Below are 24854 nucleotides of genomic sequence, written 5' to 3'. Positions count from 1 at the left end.
CTGCAATACTGTCAGTTGCTCTTCAATAACATTTAAAAAAAAAAAAAAAAAAAAAAAAAAGAAAAAGTATTTGTGTGTGGTTATATCAATGATGACCTGGGCAAAAATAATTGAGTGTAGAATTGAATAGTATTTTGCAACCATGTACCAAGTGATCCTTGCAAGGTATAAGGACACAGTCGCACTGTAGGATGAAACATTTCACACAAATGGAAATGTTTTTTTTTTTATAATTGCTTTATATTTCATCTAAATGAGTGTAGGTACACAGTAGTCTCCTGTTTGGTTTGCAAACCGCCTGCTCCACTGAAACACCCAGTCACTTTCAACAAGGGTAAAAAATCGTCAGGTGAAATTCTAATGCTGTATCTCTTGTACATTATTGGGGTTTATTTGAAATTATTGTAGTACCTGGAATGTATAGATATTGTACAAAACAAAGTAATTGTGTCCTGTAAATATACATGTGATATATTTAGAAAGGTTATTTAATGCTTACCAGCCATGTCTGGTCTGTACAGTGTTGTGCATTGTGGTCAGAGGGCTGGTTTCTGCACACAGCATGTGTTGTTAAATGCTTTAAATTTCTACTTCCTCGTTAACCATCAAGCACAGTTTTACAGAATATAATCAAATTCTTGTATTCTGCAAAGGTTGTAAAATCAATTATAAGTTGATTTCAGTATTCAAAAATGGTGTAATTTTTTCCCCCAGAACATTTTTAGACAACAGCCATACAAGGATCTTTGTAGAGGGAGGTGATTACTTGAGTATGCATTAGTAATAATTAATTGATAAAATGTATATAACTGTTATTGTCAACAGTGCTTTTAAACATAATAATAATACTAATTATACTGTATGGAAGACTGTACATTACCATTACATACTTTCAAAGCCTGAAATTTCTCTTCATCAGTGCTTTCTGAATCTGGCAGACACACAAGTTCCACCAACTGCGACGTGCACACAGACAAAAAATAGAGTTATGAAGGCTGCCTTGCAAAATGGGCAAGTGAAACAGCTAATAAGCAGTAGTGTTTAAAGGCAAAGTAATGAGCAAATGAAATTATTAAAATTGTAAAATGAAACGTAGAAATTAGGGATAACATAATGCAGTCAAAACAAGTGATTATCTTATAAACTCATGCTGTACAACTCGAAACATCTGGTTTAGAATCTTTCATATTACCATGATCATAAACGACATGGGATAGTCGTAGAGCCAATGCAATTGTTTGCCAACACCAAAACTCAAATTATAAACCCAGGCATTTGTGAATTAAGGCACACGTTCAGAGGTTAAAATATTTGAGATGGACATTGGTTATGCCAAGATGATCTAACACCTTGCGTTGTTTAAATAAGCAGTCTGATGTTCATGTTCCTCTGCCTCCTCATCCTGAGCCTTTATGAAGTTGTATTGGCGGTACACTGTGCCGTCACTGCTGGTGTAGACCACATCGGCCTCGTCAGCACTGTCATCAGGATCCGGAACGCCGTGCAGCATGTCGCGTCGGTATGAAGCATTGGACTCAGCACTGCCGCTCAGCCGCTCGTAATTCAATTTCCAGCACAGCTTTTTCCTGGCCCGAGCCTGGTACAGACCAAACACGGCCAATGTGATCACCAGAACCAGCATTACCAGAGCAGGCACTGTAGCAGACACATGGGAGCTCACCAGTGAGTTCGTGTTCTCCGACATCAGCCTCCTCTCCGGCTCAGGATGTGGACGCTCTACACACAGAGCTGGCAAACAGAAAATAAGAGTTACTGCTTATGTGGATGACAAACAAAAGGATGCTTTGCATACTGATCCATTGTAGTCTGCATTAGCCATCACAGCTTTATAGACAAAATGTAAGTTAAATAAATGCGAACAGCACCTTCTTTAACATCTCTTTAAACAATTGCTTCACTGACCAACTCATTTTTTAAATGAATATACCTTTTGAAGACTACTTGGAAAATTCTGGTTCTTAGTTAACTCCGTGGATAAACAAAAGTACTGTATTAACAGACTGATGTTATTGGCAAGCTGAAGTTGTTCTTGGTGCCATGCTTTAGCTGCTTACCCATACCAAAAAAACATACATGCAGTGCAATGCTTTGATGATGTAAGTCATGCATAATCACACAAAGCATTTGTAAGGTATGAAAAAAAAAATACTGCAAGGATTATATTTTGTACAAGGGTGTCCTTGTATCTTTTTTGCACAGTTTTTTTCTTTAAATAGTCTCTGTGTTTTAATTGGAATGGGTAGCAGCACACTCAATCTAAAAGCTCAAACTAGTGATTATTACACAAGGAAGTGTCTGGAGGGAATGACTCACTGAGGCAATGCTTCACATGACACAAGTCCAGTAAATAATGAACAGGATATGATGCACATTGACTACATTGAAAACAGCCGATTGATTAAACTTCCTTTACCTTTGCTTGCAAGCAAACATTGTAAGAAAATGCATTGCCTGTTGATTTTGTGATTCACACATGCTTCTTTACCTGAGTTAGTAGTGCAAAGACAGCAGTCAGTCTGATTCCCCTCAGACTCACAGCACTCTCTACATTTTTTTTCAGTTGGGTGCAGAGCGAAGTTCGGTTTGCAACTCACACACTGATTGGGGCCTGGACCAGAACAGTGTCTGCAGGAGCTGTCACAAAGTTTGCAGACCTCCTAGCGGGTAAATAGAAACAGAACAAGCATGTTAGTAATGCATCCCTGCAATGCTTGAAAATGATAAATTATAACCATCGGTTAAAGGACCTTCCTCCACCATATGAACATGGTGGAAAACTGTGACATATGTAGTTACGGGTGCCTTCATGGCCTTGTCAATCTAATATACAGTAAATTATAAAAGCACCAACCAAATAAGATGTAAAAGCCAAACCTGTAACTTACAAAGTATCTACTGTTATCAGGTTTAGCTAAATATTAATCAGTATATTTCCTTATCACTGAAACAAATATTGCAAAACAGGTCATGTTGTTACAGATATACAGCAGATGCCATAGTATCTGTCCAGCCAGTTAACAACTGCTATTGAAAGTGTACAACCTTATCCTAAACCACCGTCACAATTACACTACTTGGGATTACAAATCAGTTTGGTAAGGAACAAAGCAGACCACTTTCAAAGCTGTCAACCCCTTTGCCTTTCACATACAATACAGTCACTGCATCTAACCCCAGATTTTATTTGGGCCATTTTATTATTTTTTTGGATTGGCAGGCTGGGTTTGGCTGCTGTTGTCTGTGTTACTTACATCCTCTGAGAGGTAGCGCTGTTCCTCACAGCGAGGGTAGCAGATCCCGTTCTGTAATGTACTTCCCCAGTCACAGGTCAGACAGCCCTGTGGTGTGTAGTCTATATGGGCAAATAGAGACACCCAAACAACAAAATGACTAACTTTGTACTGTTCAATTGTTATTACAAACACTACCAAAATATCCTGCTGGTACTAACTTGCACCCAGAATATAGAAAAAAAAGTTTTTACTGTGGCTGACTGCATATTCTCAGAAATCCTAAGAAACCTACTGTTTGAAAACCCCCTCCCCCAAGAAATTATATCCAGTTAAGCATCAATACCATATATAAACAATATCACTACACAAGCAATATACAGTACAGTATACAAATAAATGTACATATTAATGTATTTGGTCCTTTTCCTTGACTGTAAACTGCTTATATAGTTATGTAAAAAAAAAATAGCAAAAGCTGTATTACCTTTACATGTTTTGCAGCTTGAGTGGCACTGTTTGCACTTGTAGTTCTCCTGGTAAAATCTCTCTGGGCAGTGCTCCACACACTGCCTAGTCCCGTCCAGCTGCAGCATGTGGGGAGGACAGGACAGGCAAGCCTGAGGCCCGGGGCCTGAGCACAGCCGGCATGACGGGTCACATTTCTCACAGCGGGTAGTCCCGCGATAATACCTACAATTGAAAGCAGTTATTTATTAAAGTCTCATCCCAAGACTGGCAACAGTTAAAGACAATGTCTGTGATGTGTCATCTGTTACAACATTTAGCTCCCTTCTAAAAACAAGAACTTTTGAACACAGCCCTGCATTTGTAAAAAGGCTACAAACAAAATAATGTGGCTTATGCTTTTTCCCAACTTGTTTAGATGTATATTAGATGGCACAATACCCAGCTGGACAGTGTAAAATGCAGAGATGCATGAATCTGAAATAGCCTGAAGAACATGTTGTACAGTCTTTAGGGGAGGCTCCTGTACAAGTGGCACAGACATGGTCACAAGCAGAACAGAAACCCAGCCCAACACCATCAGCTTCTTCACTGGACTCGAATGTGCCAGCTGGGCAGATCCTTAGACACGTGCCATCTGGAGGAAAGGAAAAGAAGACATATCATGGTTATAATTATATCTGTACTCATCTTTTAAGGGGGGTGCAATGATAAACAACTGGTCCAAGAATAGATCAGCATGCTTACTGTAAAGGTAGTTGGGTAAAGCGCAGGTCTGGCAGTCGTTGGCATTGGGTCCATTGCAGGACTTGCACTGCTTGTGGCAGGCCACGCAGGTGAACTGGTTATCATGCAGGAACGTTTTAGGAGGGCAGTTGGAATCCCCAGTCACCCCACACATCATCGTATCAGGATCCAGGGCAAGCCCCTTCTTACACTTTGTACAGTCTGTCAGCTCTGGTCCAGTACAACTAGCACAAGTCCTGTCACATTCTGAAAGGCAGACCTCGAGTTAGTTTTCATGGATGAACAGTTGTACATCTCAGATTAGATTGCAAGTACAGTACCATACATCCCTTGATTATAAACCACTGGATTATAAATTATTTGAATTGTTCTAATGATTAATAGTAAGTGATATGCAAAGTAGGTGGAATCAAAAACCAGACATCTTAATACCTGATTTCCATTTTTCTGTGTACTGTCTGTACTGTGTGCTGGCAAACAGCAGGGGTGTGTAATTGTAATGATTAAGAATCTGGGTTGTTTTTAAATGGGGGCGGTCTACAGAAGATCTCATGATTTTCAAAGCTCTGCTAGAACAGAAACAGCTTGAAAAACAGGACCGCGGCTTTAAATCATTCATACAACTGATTGTAGATGTCTGAACCTGGGAAGGATTGAAAACTGGAATTGGTTTACTGTGAAATTACGTTCTACATTTTTCATTCACAGAGACATAAAACAACAACCTTAATGATCTCATTGTTATTCATTATAAAAAAAAATTAATACAAAATATTTTATATTGACTGTATGAAGCAAGTTATGTTCTATCCTAAAATTAAACTCAAAAGGATTGAAATAAACGCCAGAGCTTAGAAGCAAAACAAAAAATGTTATCAATAGCATTCCTATAAACACAATAGGCACTAGTTCTTATTTTATAATATACTTCAGCAATTATCATTGATACAAGTAAATCAAACCCAGGAAAATGAAATGTCCTAGTTTTGGAAATGTTTTGCATTTGTGACTCATCTTCCAATAAAAGTAAATGCATTCACACTGAACAGGTTTTTTTTTTTTTTTTTTTTTTTATCAGCTTGTCATGTTTAATCCATTGCTAGAGATGTGGTTTGAGATGAGATCTAAAAAAAATATACAGATTTTATTTCTGCACAGCACACAGTGCCATCTAGTCTCACTACATGTTAACTGAGTATTACAGTACATTCAATCATTTACTCTCCTGTTGCTTGCACTGTTTATGCACTGTGTAATGGCCTTACCCTGGCATTCGTTGGCTGACGACTCATAGTAAGTTCCAGCAGGGCATTCCATGAAGCACTGCCCCTCGTACAGCCTCGGAAACTGGGAGGAGCAGCTGTCACAGTCGTCATGCTGTGTCCCCGAGCAGCTTGCACAGGTAGAGTGGCACAGGATGCACTTTCCCTGGTCCAAGTCCTCAAAATACCCTTTAGGACAAGTGGCCTTGCAAACGCCATTGAGAAGCAGGTACAGATAGCTGCACGCTGCAGAGGAACATTATCAACACGTCACAAAATATGAATTTGCCAGGTATGACCTATTTCTGATAGAAATAAATCATACTGCAGCCTGAGCGCATACATCTGCCTGTCTACTTCTCAGAGCAGGACCGCATAACCCAAATAACAGAATGAATTTATTTATGTCTAAGTGGTTCCCCTTGGAAGGCCAGACTTGAAGACTAAGTAGCTTCACATTTTGCTTAATTGCTTTTTTTTTTATATCCCACATGCAATAATTCCGAGTGTTTCTGTTCCTCGAATATTTATATATTATAATTTTTCTTTAGCTCTGCCTTTACCTGCCTCACAGCATGTCTGCTGTACACAAGTGCTGTGATTGAATAGCCTTCTTTATTCCATTTAAATCAATCAATAAAACAGTAAGTAAAATCCATCCTTGTTAGTTTGACATCTCATGTAGAGTGGCTGGTAGCTTGAGCTAAAGCAGTCTACAGCAGATCATCTTTAGAAAGATTTTACAATAAATAACATGTGGGTGACTGATCCAGATGCTGGTGAGCACCCAGAGTCAATAATAACCAAATGTGTACCTTTACAGTTTTTCCCATCGGTGCAGGTGTCACAGTGTGCCGAGCATCGTCTGCAGGTCCTGTCCACGTCAGGGTAGTACTTGACTGAGCAGTTAGGACTGCAGCTCCCATTCTCCAGGTACAGCCCCTCAGCACATGACATGCAGTTACTTTTATTCTCATCACAGCTCAGGCAAAGGCTGTCGCAGGCTTCACATGTGCCCTCTGCACTTTCAAAGTAACCCCTACAGAAAGATATTAAAGTACTACAGTATAAGTAGACCTCTCTGTATCCAAACTACAGGGCCATGGAAACAATCTAGAGTGTATGCAAATGGAAAGACTGCCACAGCTGTGACTGGCCAGAACAGTTTGACTGGACACAAACTGTTTTCAACTTGGCAATCATAGGACCCATAATTAAGCACCTACTCTGCGCGCCACCAATTGTAGAACTCCATTGCTGCAGTGACTCCTGCTGGGGAGAATCAGAACTGCAGCAACTGCGAGTACCACACAAGCAGACCAACGCTGTACACCGTACAGGATTAAAAAGAGGCTTTTGGAAAAGAATAAAGGATTTCAATAGAAAAAAAAATGAAAAAGACAATTTACTGTAAGCGCAATCACTGGAAAACAAACTATACCTCTGGCAATTACAAATCAGCATGTTTGTTTCTATTCAAGGATATTTGGCTAATTAGAGAATGACCTTGATTTGAGACACAGTGTAATATTTCGAAATGGAAGATCGCTCACTCTGGGCAGTTAGACCAGCAATTCCCCTGATGAAGGAAGAGACTGAATGGTCCCTTCTTGCAGCTGAGGCACTTCTTAGCGCCCCCCTCGCAGCTCTCACAGTTTGCAGAGCACGCTTCACACAGCTGGGTGGCAGGGTTGATGAAGTAGCCCATGGGGCAATGCTCCACACAGGCCCCCTCCTGGTCAAGGAAATAACCTGGAAAAAAAGAAACAATATAGAAAACAACTCCCTTCGGTTTTTATGATAAGAACCCCATAAAGGTTTAAAAACAGATTACTTGTTAAATAAGTCTTTTTTCTTACACACCCTCGTTAAATGCTGTACGGGTTTATTGAAAAACAGGATAAGGAAGAAGGTAAAAGAAAATCCCCATTTGTTTCCCTTACTAACAGCAATGTGTTTATTGCCTGTTTAATTCAGTGGCATTAATTCAAAAGCATTTTTATAACACTTTTTTCCGAGAAAGCAATTTGTTTTTGATGTCATTACCACAGTTGGAATATTGGAAACAGGCATCAATAGCATGAGGGTACGCACATTCAGAGCCATTTCACTGAATTGAAAAGTTAAGTAAATCATTTAATAATTGATGAAAGAAAAAAACCACTGTCCGAATGAGCGTTCTTGTGAGACGTGGCAGTCTCACACAGGGGTTACAGTTTTAGGTTTTTTGTTTGTTGTTTTGTTTTTTAAACAGGCTTACCAGTACAACACGAGGAACAGTCCAGTGCCTGAGGTCCGAAGCAGGTCTTGCATGAGACATCACAGCTGTAACACTTACTGTCAGCAGCTAGGAAGATGAGAGCGGGCGGTGAGAACAGTACACACTCATCACAAACTTATATTGAATTGTGAATTTGGCATGAAACTAAAACCAGCAATTTTAGTTGTTCATTTTATTATTTATAGCATTAAAATTGCATCAGAATCTCTTCACAGATTCCATTGCTTTTGATTACACTGGCAAAGTCTCAGCCCTTAATTACAATCTGGTTGGGTTTGATTTGTTTTACACATTTAAATAATTTTTACTTTACAAATCACAGCGGAGTTCCAGAATTTAAATTGAGATATACCGGTGTCTTAGGGAAAAACTAGACTGGGGAAAAAGTAGATCACGCAAGCGCAGTAAGGTAAAAGGAAGGCGCGGCGGCTATTTGATTAAAGGGGAAGTTAACTGCGCTCAGCATTTTCTGTCTGATAATTTTATTTGCCAACGTGTTCACACACGTCTTTCTTGGTTTTACTTATTTATTTTCTGTCTGTAAATTATGTGTGATACAAAGTTTTCTCTTATGTCTTTATACTCGGACTAAAGTGTTAAACGTTTGTCAACTTTTTCTGCCGGTGTGTATTTAAAAATGTCGCTGTTAGGCATTAGTTGATGTGTGATCGCAAATATTTATTTACTGTACATTATTATTAAAAGGTTTTTAAACGTCATCTTTAAAATTAAAATGTTTTAATAATATATTGTAATGGCATCTAATCATACAGTATTATTAGTATTAATGTATTATTTTGTCAGTAGGCCTAGCGGTAACTATCACAGTTTACAAAGACTAAACGTTATCACCCTAGTTTTAAAGAAAAGTGAAAGACTAAAACTAGAGTATTTATTGTTAATGTATGTTACAGCATTCTCTTATCTATCGTTATACTGTCGAATACGCCCGGTCTACTTATTTGTGTAAATTTATACTTACAAAATCCATTTAAAAGTATTTATTTTTTGTTAATATATCCGATCTACTAATTCCCCAGACGTAGCACTAGTACAGCCATCTATGCGTAACCCTTAGGAACAATGGAACCTCCCCGGTCCACTTTTTCCTCAGGACACCTGCCCTGTAGATTATTTTTCTATTTGTGTCCAGTTGAGGGCAGTGTTGTGTTTAGAGTGGCGTAATCCATGTATTCTATAAATAATTGAAAAAAGATTATGGTGCATGCACAGAAGCATCATTAAGAAACATGCTAATGGAGAAGAAAGAAAGAAATTAATAGCAATGCTTGTGCAGACTACAACATACTGTGCATAAATTAGAAGACAGTATGCATATTGGGAGGGACATAGCATAATCAAAGGAGTCAGATTTACCATCCATATACTGGCCCTCCACACAGCTGATAGTGGGGCACTGCCCGTATATAGGCAGGTTCCCGTGAGGGCAGGAATCGCAGTTCTTAGGCAGAGACCCGTGGCAGGTCTCGCAGGAGCCGTGACAGGATTCGCAGCGCCAGCTGTTTGGTTCGCCGTAGGTGCCATCCGGGCATTGCTTTACACAAGATCCATCTGTGGGCGAGGCATATGACATGAGTTCCTGCAATACTATTAGCTCACCTCTCTCTGGAGTCCACACTGCATGCCTGCTCTCGGAGTGTCTCACAGGGAGTGCGGGGCTATGAGGTCAAAACACCCTGAAGTAATTTGAGCAATTGTGACACCCCCCCACCCCACCCCCCAAAAAAGAGGGTATTAGATATTTATAAATACGGGTTCTTATTCTTAAACCGGTCTGATCTACACTCCCAACATTTTTGGATTTAGGTTAAACCTGATTTCATCTCAAAATGTTGTACAATTATTAACAAAAAAATATATATTAATATTGTGTAACCGTCATAATCTTTTTTTTTTTTCAATTACTATATTAAATGAAAGTATATTAAAAGCTTTAATTTTTTTTTTTTCTTGTCAAATAGTAAACTGATTATGTTGAAAATACGTTATACATTTGACATATAGTTATCACTGATGGCTGCAAAGATTTTGCATCACTATAAGTTCTCATAGTTTACCTGAGGGTATTCATGATCCAACCATCTAAGTTTGGAACTGGGTACCAAATATATTTGTGTTCTTTCTTAACTAGAAACCGCAGCGTCCAAGTGCTGTTGTCGATCTTGGCGACACAAAATGGGAATTTAAACTGGAAGTGGCCACTCCAATCTTTTGCCTTTTTTTCTGCATCAGTAATAACAACTAGGATTCAAGTTTTTAAACCTTAATTGCAATTAGCCATTCTCTATATTAGTATAATAACTGTCACTCCTCGGACAGTTCATTGGCTTGTAGAATTCAGGAGTTCTGGGTGGCTCCTTATTGCACCACAAGCATGCTGCTGGATGGAACATTAAGACATATCTGTTTCTTTAGTTTTCTTTAAGCGCTTGTGAAAAGTGCTTAGATCAAAGCACTTGATCAAAACTCCCTTTCAGTATTAACCCACATTCTAGGTACTCTGCACTCCTCTATATGCCAGTCAGACATGCAAACATCAAAAACACTCAGTCACCAGAAAAAACAGAATATATAGTATTAACATGAATGTATAATTTGTTGAAAAATACTTTTTGTGTTTGCAGGTCAGCTTTCAAAGCCTTTCTGTATTTCTTACCTGGCTTTCCCTCACTGAAAGTAAACAAGGCAGTGATTATTTTTTGTGTTCCCTTGAACAAGTCAGCCAAGAAATTGTGACCTAAATCTCTTGGAAATTAATCTTAGAATCAGTGTGTTAGAAACAGCTTGTTTTTGAGAGAGTGGATGGAAGAGAACAACCCACTTTAACTTTTACTTCCAAACAACAAAACTGCTGCAATTTGTTCCAATATCAACGTGGGGCTGCTGTTTATTCCATTCTCAGTCAAGGGTTAAACAGAGGTGAAGATTCCCTGCATGCTGAAAGGTATAGGCCCAACACTATAGGGACGTTCATCCTTCTGTCTGCCAATTTTTTAACATTGCACCACACCCCACAGTTAGATTTCATTAGACTGCCTGTTGCTTGATATTTGGTACCTGCCTCTGCATTAATTACATACTTTCTTTGTTTTGCTTCCTCTAGCAAAGCAAATAGAGCCTGCAATCTTAATGGAGTCCCAAATCAAGCTTGGTTTTATATTGGTCTGCTTCCCCCTGGAAACAAGGCACTCATTTTCAAATAACTGGCAGATGGAAACCATGCTCAACAGCTGCAGGCACACACAGGTCCTCTCAGTATGTGGAAACTTCTGATAGGGAGATTCAAATTGATAAGAAAAATATTCCGGCAGTGATTGGAATAATGGTAACCATATACTGCAATTTTGAAATACACAGTAAAACAGTCTAATCCAGCATCGCTTGGGACCAGAAAATGGTTTACAGTGGTACTGTAAAATCTAATACTTTACTTAGAAAAAAAACAAACTATTTCAACACTTTAAAAAACGAAATGACAGTACATGCAGTAGAAGAATTGCTGTCTAGGTCTGCAATGATTTTCAAATATTGTTTTCATTTCAATGTTACATTCTTCATTATGTAAACAAGGGTTTTACTCTAGATCTATAATACCTGCGAGACATACAAGTATTCACACAATATACCGTACTACATTTAGAGAAGAAATCATATGACCTGGTGTCAGATTTACACTGATTCGAGACAAGTCAAACACATCATGCCTGAGTCAAGAATACACAGGTTCTGAATTGAAGAGGTTATCACACCACTCATTTCAAATGTGATTTGGATGGGACCTGAAAATGATGCCAGTTCAACAGAATCACGATTTGTAGAGGAGCTGGATGAGAATGATTGTACTGTTTACTGTCTGCATGTACATCAGGTAACTTGCTGTCACTGTAAAATGCTTTGAAAATACTATGCACAATAATCAAACTCGAGTCCATGCAAATCTACTTGGCAATACTTATGAAGTTTAAAAAATCAAAACTATTAGGTATCTGAGTACGATGTACATTCAGAATCCAGGCTATTTCCAAGCAAAACTGAGAAACAGCTTGTCGGATGTCAGATGACCCAAGGAAATAATTTCATAGTTCCTGGCACCATCATTTGCATCAGTTTGGTTTGCATAGTGTATGGTGTCCTGTTCCCCCACACAGCTGTGATTTGCCATACAAATTGGAAGTTGTTGTAGAAACTCAAGTAAAATATCAGGGTAACAACATTATGGTTCAGAGAGAAAGTGTGCCAGCAGAGGGGAGCGCTTTCAAATATAACACCTTAAAGGTGCAGTACAGCTGGACATCATTACAAGGTGTACTTTAAATCATTAAGATTTCAAAGGGCGGGATTTCAGGCAGATGGTCTTTCATCATGCAGAAGGCGTCTGAGGAAATGTATTGTATATGGAGCTTGTTGGGAGTCATTTATGGATGTCTTTCTTACCACTTAAATAATGGCCAGCCTGGCAGGACAGGCACAGGCTGTCGCTCCTGCAGTCAATACAGGGAGTTGGACAGGCAAAGCACATCTTCCTGCCCTCATCCCCATAAGTCTTTTGCGGGCAGCCCTTGCGACACTGGTGTCTGTACCTAGGAAAAAAAAGACAGACGAGAAAGGGTAAATGCCAATTTTACTCAGCAGTCTGTTGCTTCCCCGAATATAAATTCACAATTAATTAACTTGAGGTAATTAAAGAATCTTTATGAAAACAAGTTTAATATATAGGATACTGTTTTCATGATTAATAAATGTTATGCGTTTCAATAAAAGGTAAACAAAAGGCCAGATTTTCTACGCTCTTTTTCCAAATAGTAATTTTTCAGAAAAAAAAACACCCAATAAGGGTACAAAGCCAAAAATAAACAACTCAGACATTTCATTAATGGGTTTGTAATTTGACAGTCCTCTATTTAGTAAATTTTTAGCATATTCCGTTCAAAAGAGATGACCCTACGTCAGTCATAATTCTTTTAGTCTGTCAACACGAAAAACAAGTCTATGATATAACAAAAAATCTGAGATGTCTTTAAAATCTAGAACTCAAGATCAAGATCAAAGACCTTATTACAAAAGACGCTTAATCATGTCTCATTTTCCAGCTTTGAAAACACGCCTATAGCCTCTGGCCACCTTTCAATAGAGACATCACAATAGCATCCAGGTAACATTAGAGCTGGAAACACACCCTATCATATAAACCAGTGCCTGGAGAGCTGGAGAAACAGGTGAATGCTTTCTGTGTCCCATGATGCTGACTGGAAGACAGGCACTCAGAGAACACCTGTTGCATTGTTCAAGCATTGAGATCACTATCATTTAATTGCAGAACACCATTTAACATTAATAACCTGTTTTATATATTTTAAAATACTTGCACGCTTGGTAAAGAATTCTACTTAAAATAACTAAGCTAACTGCATTTCTTTTTTTTTGTTTGTTTAGAGCATGTCCTTCATTTGAGGTTTAACAACGTGTTATTTTAAAGGGTACGACATATCAAGAAGGGTTTTTTCTTCATATTTTCTAGTTCTGGTCTGAGCCAAGGGCTGCTTATTTAAAACTAGCTGTGATCTTGCACGGCTATCTGCTAGAGCATTTATCAGCCCTATGGGCACAGACGGCAATAATTAACATACCGATACAGCTTATTGGGTTTTGGCTTGAACTCAGCAGTCTGCTGTATGTAGTATGCTCCCTTCCATTCATTTTGAGAATACTAATAGGACAGGCCTCTGAGAACACATGGTGTTTACAGAGAGCTGCAATTTATTTGAAGTCAAGCAGGCTTTACACCACGGCACAAAGTCTTCAATAAAACAACTTTAAGAATGGTTCAATACAAACTCAAAACCTGTAATAACCAGCCACCAAACCCACAGAACCTTTGTGGGTTCAAAGCAGCCTGAATTAGCAATGAGTGTGGCCCCTCTTTCTCTCTACCAACAAGAATAAAAATTAGACGGTCAAATCACGGTCACGCTTTGTTTAAGAGGCACTTTGTAGTTTATTAACTGTTTAATAACTAACTGCCTTTTTTACAAACACATTAGCAAATGCTAATTATTTGCGAATCGTAAGTTCACATATAGCAATCTATTTTTAAAGTAATACAAAGGTTAGCTATAACTGTTCCAGCCCTTATTTAGGGATTATCAATTCCAAGTTAATCGTACCATTGAAATGGGGATAAATTTAAGGAAATCAACAAAGAGAAAGATTTATACATTAGCGACATCTAATATTAAATTCGTTTATTAAATAATATAAGTACTAATAATAATACCATATATATATATATATATATATATATATATATATAAATATTAATATATATTATTGTTTTATCAAGCATCATTTTAGAAGTAAACTAGCATTTTAACAGTTAAAAAACTAAGAAAAGTATGTCTTAAAATAACAATTCAGAAAAACAAGTCATTAGTAGGGTACTTTAAGGTAACCTGATATTCAGGAGAATGATCTACCAAAAAGACTTCAACAATAGCCCGTCAGTACTAAATGCTAAGGTAGATAATGCAAAATTACTTACAAGAAATAGCCTTCCATGCAACTTTTACAAAATTCTGGGTCATCTGTGTGAGAGGAAAAATGATATTTAAAAGCTGCAGTGAACCATAATCAAGCTCAGCACTAAAATCTAATACTTTGGGTTATTGCTTATTGCATTGTTTTATAGTCCACCCTTCTGCTGCTGCAGACATACAAGCTTTCTCCTTGCAGGTTATGACTGTCATCTACCAATTTAACTGCAGCCGAGGGAGCTAAATTATTTTTGTTACAATGGAAATACTTTACAGGGAACACCATTAGAGTTGATATTTTTAACAAGGTAACAAACAGTCTTTTCAGGTCCTGAAAAAAAGTCAAGGATCTTATTTTCAACCCCTGTAATAATAATAAAAAAATGCTCTCATTAGCTCCCACGAATTGAATCAGCTACAATGAACTATTGTCCCACTGACAACTTTTGTCCCACTGACAGACTTTTGGCAAACAAGAATTTATTAAAATGCTGAACATACTGGCAACTGTAGTATAATGGAATTATTTGTTTATTAGGCTATGATTAAAGTTATCCTTTAAAATCGCAAAGATTCAAAAGATACACCTTTCCAATGTCTTGTAGGTTATGATTCAGTTCCTGACATCAGTGTATGTGCACATGTGCTGAAGCATTACCATTCTTCTTGATATGTTGCCAAGTGCAGATTTTTATTCCAGTTCGATTAATACATTGATAAGTACTTTAAACGAGATCAGGTTTAAAGGGTATACTGATCAAACGCATGCCTACCTGCAGAGCACGTTTCACATCCAGTTTCACAGTCAATGCATTCTCCGGTTTCAGGATCTTCCACCTGCCCTGTAACAGTAACACAGCCATTAAAGCACCGATCTGGCCCTGAACACCGGACAGACCATTTCAGCAAACCCTGCTCTTTAATGGAAGCCGAGTAGCTGTTTCAGCTGTTTCTAGATTGATAACCCTACTTAATTGCATCAAATAAAGAAAGCTGTCATAACGTACATGCATTTTCATATTTCAAAATGTGCATGCATTTTCGTTTTTGGTAAATATATTACATAAGATATTCCATTCAAAACAAATCCTTAGGAATGTTTTTAAGTGTACATTTTAGTTTCATTGTTCGTATTTCCATGCCCATTTTATGGTGCAGTCAGTGTTTTTTGGGTTCTTCTGTTACTCCGATATTGAGTTGAAAAGTCCAACTGTCACATGATTTAAATAGTGTAGCATGAGGCCAATTGCAAACACTGTTAAAAGGTAAGGGAAATGTTAAATAATAATAATAATAAAAATAATAATAATAATAATAATAATAATAATAATAATAATAATAATAATAATAAAATGACAGCTGAGGTAACATACTCTTTATTTTAGTAAAACATTTATACAAAACTGGATCACAAAGGCTTGCCCAATCAGCTCTCACTGTTGTAGAAATGAACCCTGGTCTACCTTCTTTGCATTCTGTGGTGTGGCAGACTCCACTTTGAAGCTTGTAGTTTCCTGTGCACTTGGCACACACCTTGGGGTCGGTGCACAGCTCACAGTTTACCATGCAGGGCTCGCAGGTGAACAGGTCCTGCTCAGGGTAGAACCCTCTGGGACAGTGCAGCCGGCAGCGACCTCGGTGGAAAAAGCGCTCCTGCCCGTCTTCATCTGGAAAAAAGACACAAAACAAAGAATTCTGGAAATGGATTGACAAGCCTGGAGCTGCTTTAAGAGACTATAATTCTGATACAAAGTGGCCCAAAACCCTGCTTGGTTGTATACCAACATATATTTCTCAGGTGTCTGCTTACTATAGTCTTATCAGATTTATTGAATCAACCACCTTGTGTGTTAAAAAAAAACACTGGCCACCTTTGAACAGAGACATCACAATAGCATTCAGGTAACATTAGAGCTGGAGACACACCCTATCATATATTTAAAAAAAAAAAAAAAAAAAAAAAAGAAAACACTGAATTGCAGCTTTAGGGATTAATTGTGGTTTTCCAACACTGACCACTGACAAATAATAAGCTGTTGGTAGAAAACCTTAATAATTGCAGCCTAGGCCATGGCTCTGTCTGTTACTTAGTTGTCACTTCAGTAAACAGTTAATAAGAGGAGCCATTTTCTGTCAAACTCCTCTTGATAGAGAAAGTGCCATACAAAGGATCAATGACCTGGGGTGAGGGGTTTAGTTTTATTTAAACACACACACACACACACACACACACACACACACACACACACACAGAAGCGTTATTCCTTGTTTTCAATGTAGTGATACCTTTAAGGATTGCCAAGGACAAAAAGGCTGTTCACAGTAGAATTCAGTGGTTATCGTGATGTGTTCTCTAACCCTGCCTTTATCTGGTTTTGAGCTCTGTCTGGAGAATATAGAGAGTAGATGGGACTGGCAGAGTTGAAAGGTCACATTATCACATGACCCGAATAGAATAAGGAAGGCTGTTGAGTGCTGGCACTTAGGATTCTTCAGGTAAGCTCAAAGCCAGCTGAGGACCAGATTTAGAAAAACAAGGATAACTCAATATTGGAACTACAAAACACAGAACCCCTCAGAAAGGTGGCAAACACCTCACAATAGTAAGAGAAATGGAAAAAAAAGCAATTCAAATTTGAAGCTACTTACTCTCTAAATATGTGCTTATGTTTGCACCACTTGCACTATACATGTATTAAACTATATCAAGTCGCACTATTGTAAAGATGATGCCCTTCTCTACATATTATTACCTTTGTCTGAGCTTCATTATGCTGTATTTACAGTACCTTGCGGGCAAAGACTCAATTCATTTCAACAATGCCAACATCCACACTAGAGGTGAGTGTTTAAAAGGACCATGCCCACAACTGAGCAGTTAAAAATGTCCAAACTCTACAGACTAATTGGAATCACCCGCTGTCTTCCAAAAAAGGAATGTTCAGGAATGGGTTCCATTCTCCTTAAAATTCCAGTTTAAAAAAAAAAAAAAAAAAAAAAAAAAAAGCTCCACAATGCCGTCTGTAACATTACTGGTGTTTCACTCTCACTCATATTTCTGTAAAAAATCAGTTATTATTTATTTTAAAATGTACAGACCTCACCCAAATCCTTAAAATGCATATTAGTATGCATAGTACAAGAATATTCTTAAAAAGCAAGAAGCTTTCTATAAAGTAGACTTCACAAAAGCCTTCAAATAAAATTTAAAACATCCATGGCCAATGAATCAATGTTTAGTTGCGAGACATGTTTATTATTTAGGATATTTGAACTAGATGATGCTAAGGGATGTTGATGTTTATCCATGGTTTTCTTGTTCAGATCTCACTTCTAAAAGAGATTTCTAATCTCGGGTGACTTCCTGGCGGAATTTTAAAAATAAAGCTGTCTTGGATATTTTTGTGGTGTGCAGCCACTGAGAGAGGTGTTCCGCAATCAGAAGGGGGAACAGGCATTCTTTGTATTGTTTCGTTAACAGAAAAGGCTATGAGAGGGAGCACTGAGCAAAAGGTATCAGATACCTAGGGAAAGACTTTGCTTGCGGGCTTGGTGCCAGGGCTATCAGATTACAAGAGTGTGGTTCTGAATCCACATTAAGGAAAGGTCAGAGTATGCCTCCTTTTGGCTTTTCTGTCATGCAGAAGCATGTCCCATTACAAAGTTCTTAGTCACTGGAGAGAACTGCTACCCAATTTTCACTGGTGGTGCTATCAGAGGGGCACTGGTGAGAACATAGATAACTGCTCTTTCTAGTTCTCTTTTTAATGTCAGGCCTATAAGATACATAGGCTCCGATAAGCTACTTGCTCTAGCTTTAGTAAATACTGGGATAAAGAAGTTTAAATCCAGGGCTGGAAGTGAAGAATTTTCAGGACTGCAGTAGGCTTTTTTTTCCCCATCCAGATTCTGTCTGTGCATCAGGCTACTGTATTAATTGACCTAGGCATATTATAAGGCAAGTCAGTATTTAGTTAGGTATTTTCACAATACTGTTGAAATAACATTTTGGCATAAATATATTCAATTGTTTTTATAAAGCGTGAATGTTATTCATGTATTATTAAAGTACATTAAAAGACTCTTTGCTTTATAAATTATCCTAGCTTGACTTCCACAGAAAGGAGGCAAACTTCTATTAAACTATGCCTCTCAGCAATTGTTTGAAAGCAGGAAACAAAAGCAGCTATCCAGGCATTTTATTAAGTGGCTGTGACTGCAATACAATCAGCCAACCCCTGCAGGATAACACTGCAACCACTGCCCTAAACACAGTAGCTGGATTACCTTAGGGAAGTGGAAAGAAACAGTGTTGATATTTCACTTTCCATAGAGAAGGCTTTATGTAAATTTTATGCTGGAAAGAAAGCCACAACTACCCCGTCTGGTTCTACATAACAAAACAAATCTTGCAAAGATCACCTGTGAAAGGCTTTTTTTTTCCATACACAAGTTTCAATGGGGTGCTGTTCAAAGCAATGCACAATTAAAGACCCCCTCCCAATGTATAGCAATTTGAGCCATTGCAGCTTTTTGTGTGATATTACTTACACATAACTGCTTCATTTGACGCTGCACCTACATTTTGCTTGTGTAACTTAAAATGAATGACATTAAAACAAAGATTTTGGGCTACAGCTGTAAATGATTACAGCTATGGCACCGCCATTATTTTGACTTAATCAAGGCTGAGAAAATGGTATGGCTCTGCTCTATAAGAGTCTTATATGGTTCCTTGCCTGGCACTGTTTGTTTGTGAATTAAGTAGCAAACAAAAAAATACTGTGTAAAATAAAGTGTTTTGCTAAATTTGAAATAGGCTGTAGCAACTTGTTAGATAGTATTTACCTTAATTAATTAAATGTACTTGTACATCTCCAGGAAGTGTACATGCTGCTTTTTCTTAGGGGCATTTAGGCAAACATGTCTAACCTCAGAAATCAGACAGACTACCCCTTTAAGAAGAAAAATAATCTCCCAGCCAAGTTAAAACAAGAATGCATTTCAGAATTATCAAGCCATCAATCATTTTTATTTTAAAAGTTTGAATTAAATTTCTGGCCCTGATCTCATATCAAAAGCTTATTATTTTGTATGCAGATAAAGTAAGGTGTGCCTTTTTTGTCAGACTTTTAGCAGCTGTGCATACAAATTGGTAGCCAAGTTCTTTCACGTTCATTACCTCCTCCCATTTACTTTTGTGTGTGTGTGTGTGTGTGTGTGTTTTAATTTAAAAGGATGCTGGATTCATCTCAGAAACTCACTCCTCCAATTCAATGTTAATTTACTATATTGCATATATCTAAAAATATAGTTGACATTATTGAATTAGAAAAAAAAATACAATCATAAATGCACAGGAAAAACAATTTTATGATTGTTTACTTGACTAAGGTTGAATGTTTTTTTCAACATATTTACTCCAGTCTTTAACTCCAGTTTTTTGAAAGGAGAAAATACCTGTTGGTTTTCCAAAACTAGCCAAGTAATATAAACTGAGGCCTCTACTGTACTCTTAACTTTCTTTCTTATAAATATTTGTATCATATAGTATATATATATATATATATATATATATATATATATATATATATACACACACACACACACACACACATACATATATATATATATATATATATATATATATATATACACACACACACACACACACACATATATATATATATATATATATATATATATATATATATATATATATATATATATATATATACACACACACACACACACACACACTCGCGCGCACGCACGCAGTAGATGTTTCCCGAAAGTATTTTTGCTTAATACAGTGAAACCTAAATTAACTGGTTACCATAGGGACTCGTAAGTTGCGGCTGCTTAATCGTTTACTTGTATTGGAACCCTCTCTGGAGTTTACTGGCTGGTTAATTAATTGGTTAATTAATTCACCGCCAATTGCCTATTGTTCAATTTTTTTTTTAATTGCTAGCGTCTCAGGAAAACAAACAAAAACGACATCCCTGTTACAGACCCACACAAGCACACCTGAGATACTTACCGACGCCACATTTCGTGCATTCAAACAGCTCGTGTCCGTTGCATTCCCAACAGGTAGGATGGCAGCCAACACACTGGTGCTTCAGAGCAAATTGTCCGCTCGGGCAAAAGAGAGCAAGTGTATTTTGCACGTATCCAAAGCAAAGAGCAAAACATACCGCTTGAAAACGTTTCATTTTTCTGAGCCTCCACCGTGGAACAAATTACCAGCAAGAGGATAAAATAACTAAACCGAGGTTGATGCTTGCAGGTGCACACCGCAGCACCCAGCTCTTCAGTAAAGTGGTTTAGCGCTTGGTATTCAGACCTCAGACAGGTCTGACTAGTTTGTTTATGGGGGTTGGTGAATGGAACTGACTTGAATGACCAAATTGTTCACTTTTGGAAAAAAATAGAGGTGCTGTTCTTAAATAAATAGCTAGGTAATTGAGAACGCTCACCGTTGTCACTGGCATTTCAAGTTAAGATTTACCTTGACTGATACTTTTAATGAGTCAAAAATCCAATGAATAAAATCCATAGCATTAAATATAAACACGCTTTTAATAGAATCCCGTTAAACACTATATATATATATATATATATATATATATATATATATATATATATATATATAGAGTGGGGGTGGGGTATATATATCACCTGATGAGGAAGTCAACAGTATACGTCAGTTAAAACAAATACATAATAATAGTAACAAAACAATGATTTTAAAAAATCGAGAACATATGCAACAAACTATAATTGTCCAATCCAAAATATAAATAATGAATCATTTAAATGTATTTTACATGTACAATAATGTTATAGTATGCTACATTTCTATTGTGTGATATAAAAATATTTAAGTAACAGTTTATGTGTATTGGTCTTACAAAAAAAATGATAATAATAATAAATACAGTTTACAATGTCTTCTTAAATTTGCAGCATCCATTTTAAATAAGTGGTTTACACTGAACAATAATTCAAATTTGAAGCTTTGGAATGTTTTATTTGTTTTAGGAGTTTGGCCAAATCAAATATAATTTCAGCTTTCTCTGTGCGTATGTGCAAAAATAAATAGTTAAACCAAAAAATGTAAACTCCAACAAATAAATCAGAACCTCTATATTTCTGATATTCAGATGTGTGGCCCTGCTATGTATCAAATATATAATGATGGCATGTATTCTTTATGCATGGCCAATATATATAGTTTTGAACTCTTTGTAGCATTTTGTCCAGTGTAAATGAGATCGTCCTGGTGTGTCATTGTGTTTATTCACAGTAACACATGTCTTGATTTCTCCACACTATTTTTCATATAGACATGTGGATGCTTTTTCTTCTTCTTTTTAAGGTGCACTACCTGTGTTTAAACGTTGCTTGGTGGTGTTGTTTGTAGAAATGCAACCTCTTACTGTTTTCCAGTTCATGCATGAAGAAAATCTTTCATTATTTTCAGTCACACAACAATTTAACGGCTGACTAGCCACAGAATAATTGTTTCAATGAATGATGGAATAGATCACTTAGCATACACATGTGCAGTGTATAGTACTTAAACTAGAGGTCCATTAATCCCTCTAATTTCAGAAGGAATTCCACAACACAGATATCGTATTGGAGGAAATATATTACAGGCGTTAATTACATAGATGGTAAACCAACTATTTACATGCCTGTGAAACCATGGAAACTTTTCATAAGTGTACAGACTGCGGATGCAAATTAAGGACCTCTAGTGGTGGATGCTGTTAATGAAAAATAAATCACTCCATTATAGAAAATGTTGTACTGCTGAAATAAACTTTCTTTTCTTTTAATACTTCATTCATATTTAAGTATAAAAAATGGCTAGTAGACTTGTTTTGTTTGAAAAACAGAAATGTCTCTGTGCACTCAGAAGTACAGTTTAAAGTAAAGACAAAGGCATTAGTCAGGGATGCTTATCTACTTATAGTTTCCTTTACTTTTACCTCTAGCTGTAAAACTGGTCAAATCCACAGCCCTTGTTGAAAATCCACCCATTTGTCTGTAGATGGCATATGTCTTTGTCATTGTACAGAAGAATGTTAAAAGTTCACTGGATTGAGAAATTGTTTTTTAGTTTAAGATAAATACAAGAAAATAATTATAAACTGCTTGCTTTTAGCTGTACTAGTCATATCTGTATCACATCCTTCAGTTTATTTTTCTTTCATCGTAAAAGGTCTTTAAAAGACAATAGTCTACAAAAAAAACAAAAAAAAACAGGCTAGGTTCTAAGCTATATACCTGTCAAAATACACACTGTAATCTTCTCCTGTTGCTACTCATGTAACATTAACAAATGATGATCATCTCTTGATTATTGTTAATGAAACCAAATATTGATGGGAATCTTGTGTAAAGTCTTTCATTGAAATATATTCATTCAAACAGCACTTAGATGAGAGAACACAGTTGAATCCAGTGTGACAGTGTTTAGAGGCTTAATTACTGGTTTGTGGCGTCCCGTGTGTGCTGATGCAGTTGTTTTCAGTTCACCTGGGCAGTGCATCTCAGTTGCTGTTTCTAGTGAAGCCACTGCTTCTCTCTCTCTTGTGTTGTGCTCCATTTCCACCTGCTCAACAATATAACAATCATTGTCTTTCACCTTAAACGACATCAAAGTGAGCTGTGCTGCATTTGCAAGGCAAACAAGAACAACCTCTGCTTTTAAGGGCCCTATTTATTGACATTTTGGGATGATAAGAAGGTGGCCAGTGCCTCTCATTCACAAGCGCAACACCCAACCACTAGATTGCATAGACTTCACCCTTAGCACACACAGCACGTTTAGATTAGGAATTTAGTGCCAGCAAAAGTCTTGCAGTGTTAGTGAGCTGTGATTTAAATTTCACATGACTAACCTGCTTTTAGACAATAAGAGAAAACAATGAGCAGAACTGGGAAGGATAACACTGATTCAATATAGCTGACCTTCCATTAGGATAATTCTTGTTTATTTAGTTACAATATTTCACACCAGGATAAGGGCAATACATAATTCCAAAGAGGTCCTTGAAGTTGCAGAACGTTAACCACCAAGACTTATTTATTATTATTATTATTTATTATATATTATTATTATTATTATTATTATTATTATTATTATTAAATTTGTTAATTATTGTTGGACTAAGATACATTGTTAACGTGTGCTGTTGTTCAACTCACTGAAACTACTGGAAGTCCGATCTCTCCAGGGAGATAATAGCAGAAAACTCAATGGATTACCTTACCAATTATTCTTCATTTTAAAGAACTTCAATGTAGCTGTTTTCAAATGGAGCTACTTACTATTCATTACGAAAGAAAACTGTCATGTTCATTTTCTATTTTATATCATTTTATCCTTTCAGAAAAAAAAAAATATTGTTTTAATAACACTTTGAAGGTGCTTCATTAAATTCTAATAATTTCTCTCTCTTCTTGTAACATGTTTGGCAGTCTCAGAGGTTACACAGAATGTGTAATTCTCCTATGATCATATGCTAGACAACACCTGCAATTGGAAGTTTTGTTTCCCCAGAAAAGACTTTTAGGAGCTGTTCGGAGCAGAGCTTCAGCTTCCAGAGTTCTGAGTAGAGTTTGGTCCCATGCAGAACAACGGCCTTTCTCAGAATTAGATTTGGAACCGATTGTATGAGCAATTACAAATGGAGATGCATTAAACATGCTACTTTTTCCAGATTTTCAGCTACTAAAAATTTTAATAAAGCTACCATAGTCCTAGAAATGTTACAATATGATTTGTATATGTTTAACATATGCTGTAAACCAACATCTTTGCAGTAAATCTACAGCACTATACCTTTTAATAATGTATTCCAGGAACAAGCGGCAGAAGGAAGCTACTAACCGACAGAAAAGTGTTACATAACTTACTTGGCGGGTCAAGGGACTTTCCTAAAGACTGTGATTCCATCCTCGTTCTTGATGGGGCTGAATGACTTGTAAATAATTTATGGAATAATGTCTTTTCTGAAGTGAAGGACCTGGCGCCACCCGCTGGCCTCAACCAGTTAAAACAGCATTCAATTAAAACAGTCTCGAATTCAGTGGCTCGCTACGCCATTTTGACCCCCACCGCCTTAAAAAAAAAAAAAAAAAAAAAAAAACCTCTCGAAGGTAACAGACGTTAAGTCAGACAAACAGCAGCGTACGTTTTTTTTCAAAAACGACACGACGAGGCAAGAGAACACCAATGAGATCGTGTATGGGGCGGGTGTTATTGGAGCGTGAC

General features: G+C 37.1%; 1 protein-coding gene across 1 annotated transcript; it reads right to left on the bottom strand.

Moving 5' to 3' along the window:
* Nucleotides 1-24: 24 nt before the first annotated feature.
* Nucleotides 25-20908, bottom strand: LOC121299320 (proprotein convertase subtilisin/kexin type 5). Its single transcript, XM_041227003.1, has 16 exons — nucleotides 20604-20908; nucleotides 16024-16227; nucleotides 15334-15402; nucleotides 14569-14611; nucleotides 12465-12610; nucleotides 9387-9581; nucleotides 7989-8075; nucleotides 7282-7480; nucleotides 6544-6767; nucleotides 5732-5974; nucleotides 4467-4712; nucleotides 4161-4356; nucleotides 3739-3944; nucleotides 3273-3373; nucleotides 2507-2678; nucleotides 25-1749 (listed from the first exon to the last, which is right to left on the bottom strand). Exons 1-16 carry the CDS (start codon nucleotides 20776-20778, stop codon nucleotides 1343-1345), a joined length of 2913 nt encoding a protein of 970 aa, XP_041082937.1. The 5' UTR covers nucleotides 20779-20908; the 3' UTR covers nucleotides 25-1342.
* Between the last annotated feature and the right edge of the window lie 3946 nt (nucleotides 20909-24854).

Source organism: Polyodon spathula, chromosome 24 (assembly GCF_017654505.1).
Source record: "Polyodon spathula isolate WHYD16114869_AA chromosome 24, ASM1765450v1, whole genome shotgun sequence".
NCBI lineage: Eukaryota > Metazoa > Chordata > Actinopteri > Acipenseriformes > Polyodontidae > Polyodon > Polyodon spathula.
This window is presented reverse-complemented; position numbering and strand designations above follow the sequence as displayed.

What these genes read in the sequence shown, in the direction of transcription:
- LOC121299320 (XM_041227003.1), bottom strand. Translation starts at nt 20,778, where the DNA reads ATGAAACGTTTTCAAGCGGTATGTTTTGCTCTTTGCTTTGGATACGTG. An exon ending in ATTTTACACTGTCCAGCTGG is followed by an intron (nt 3,945 to 4,160) that starts GTATTGTGCCAT and finishes TTTCAATTGTAG; the next exon opens with GTATTATCGCGGGACTACCC. An exon ending in TCTTTGCACTACTAACTCAG is followed by an intron (nt 1,750 to 2,506) that starts GTAAAGAAGCAT and finishes TCTGTTTGCCAG; the next exon opens with CTCTGTGTGTAGAGCGTCCA.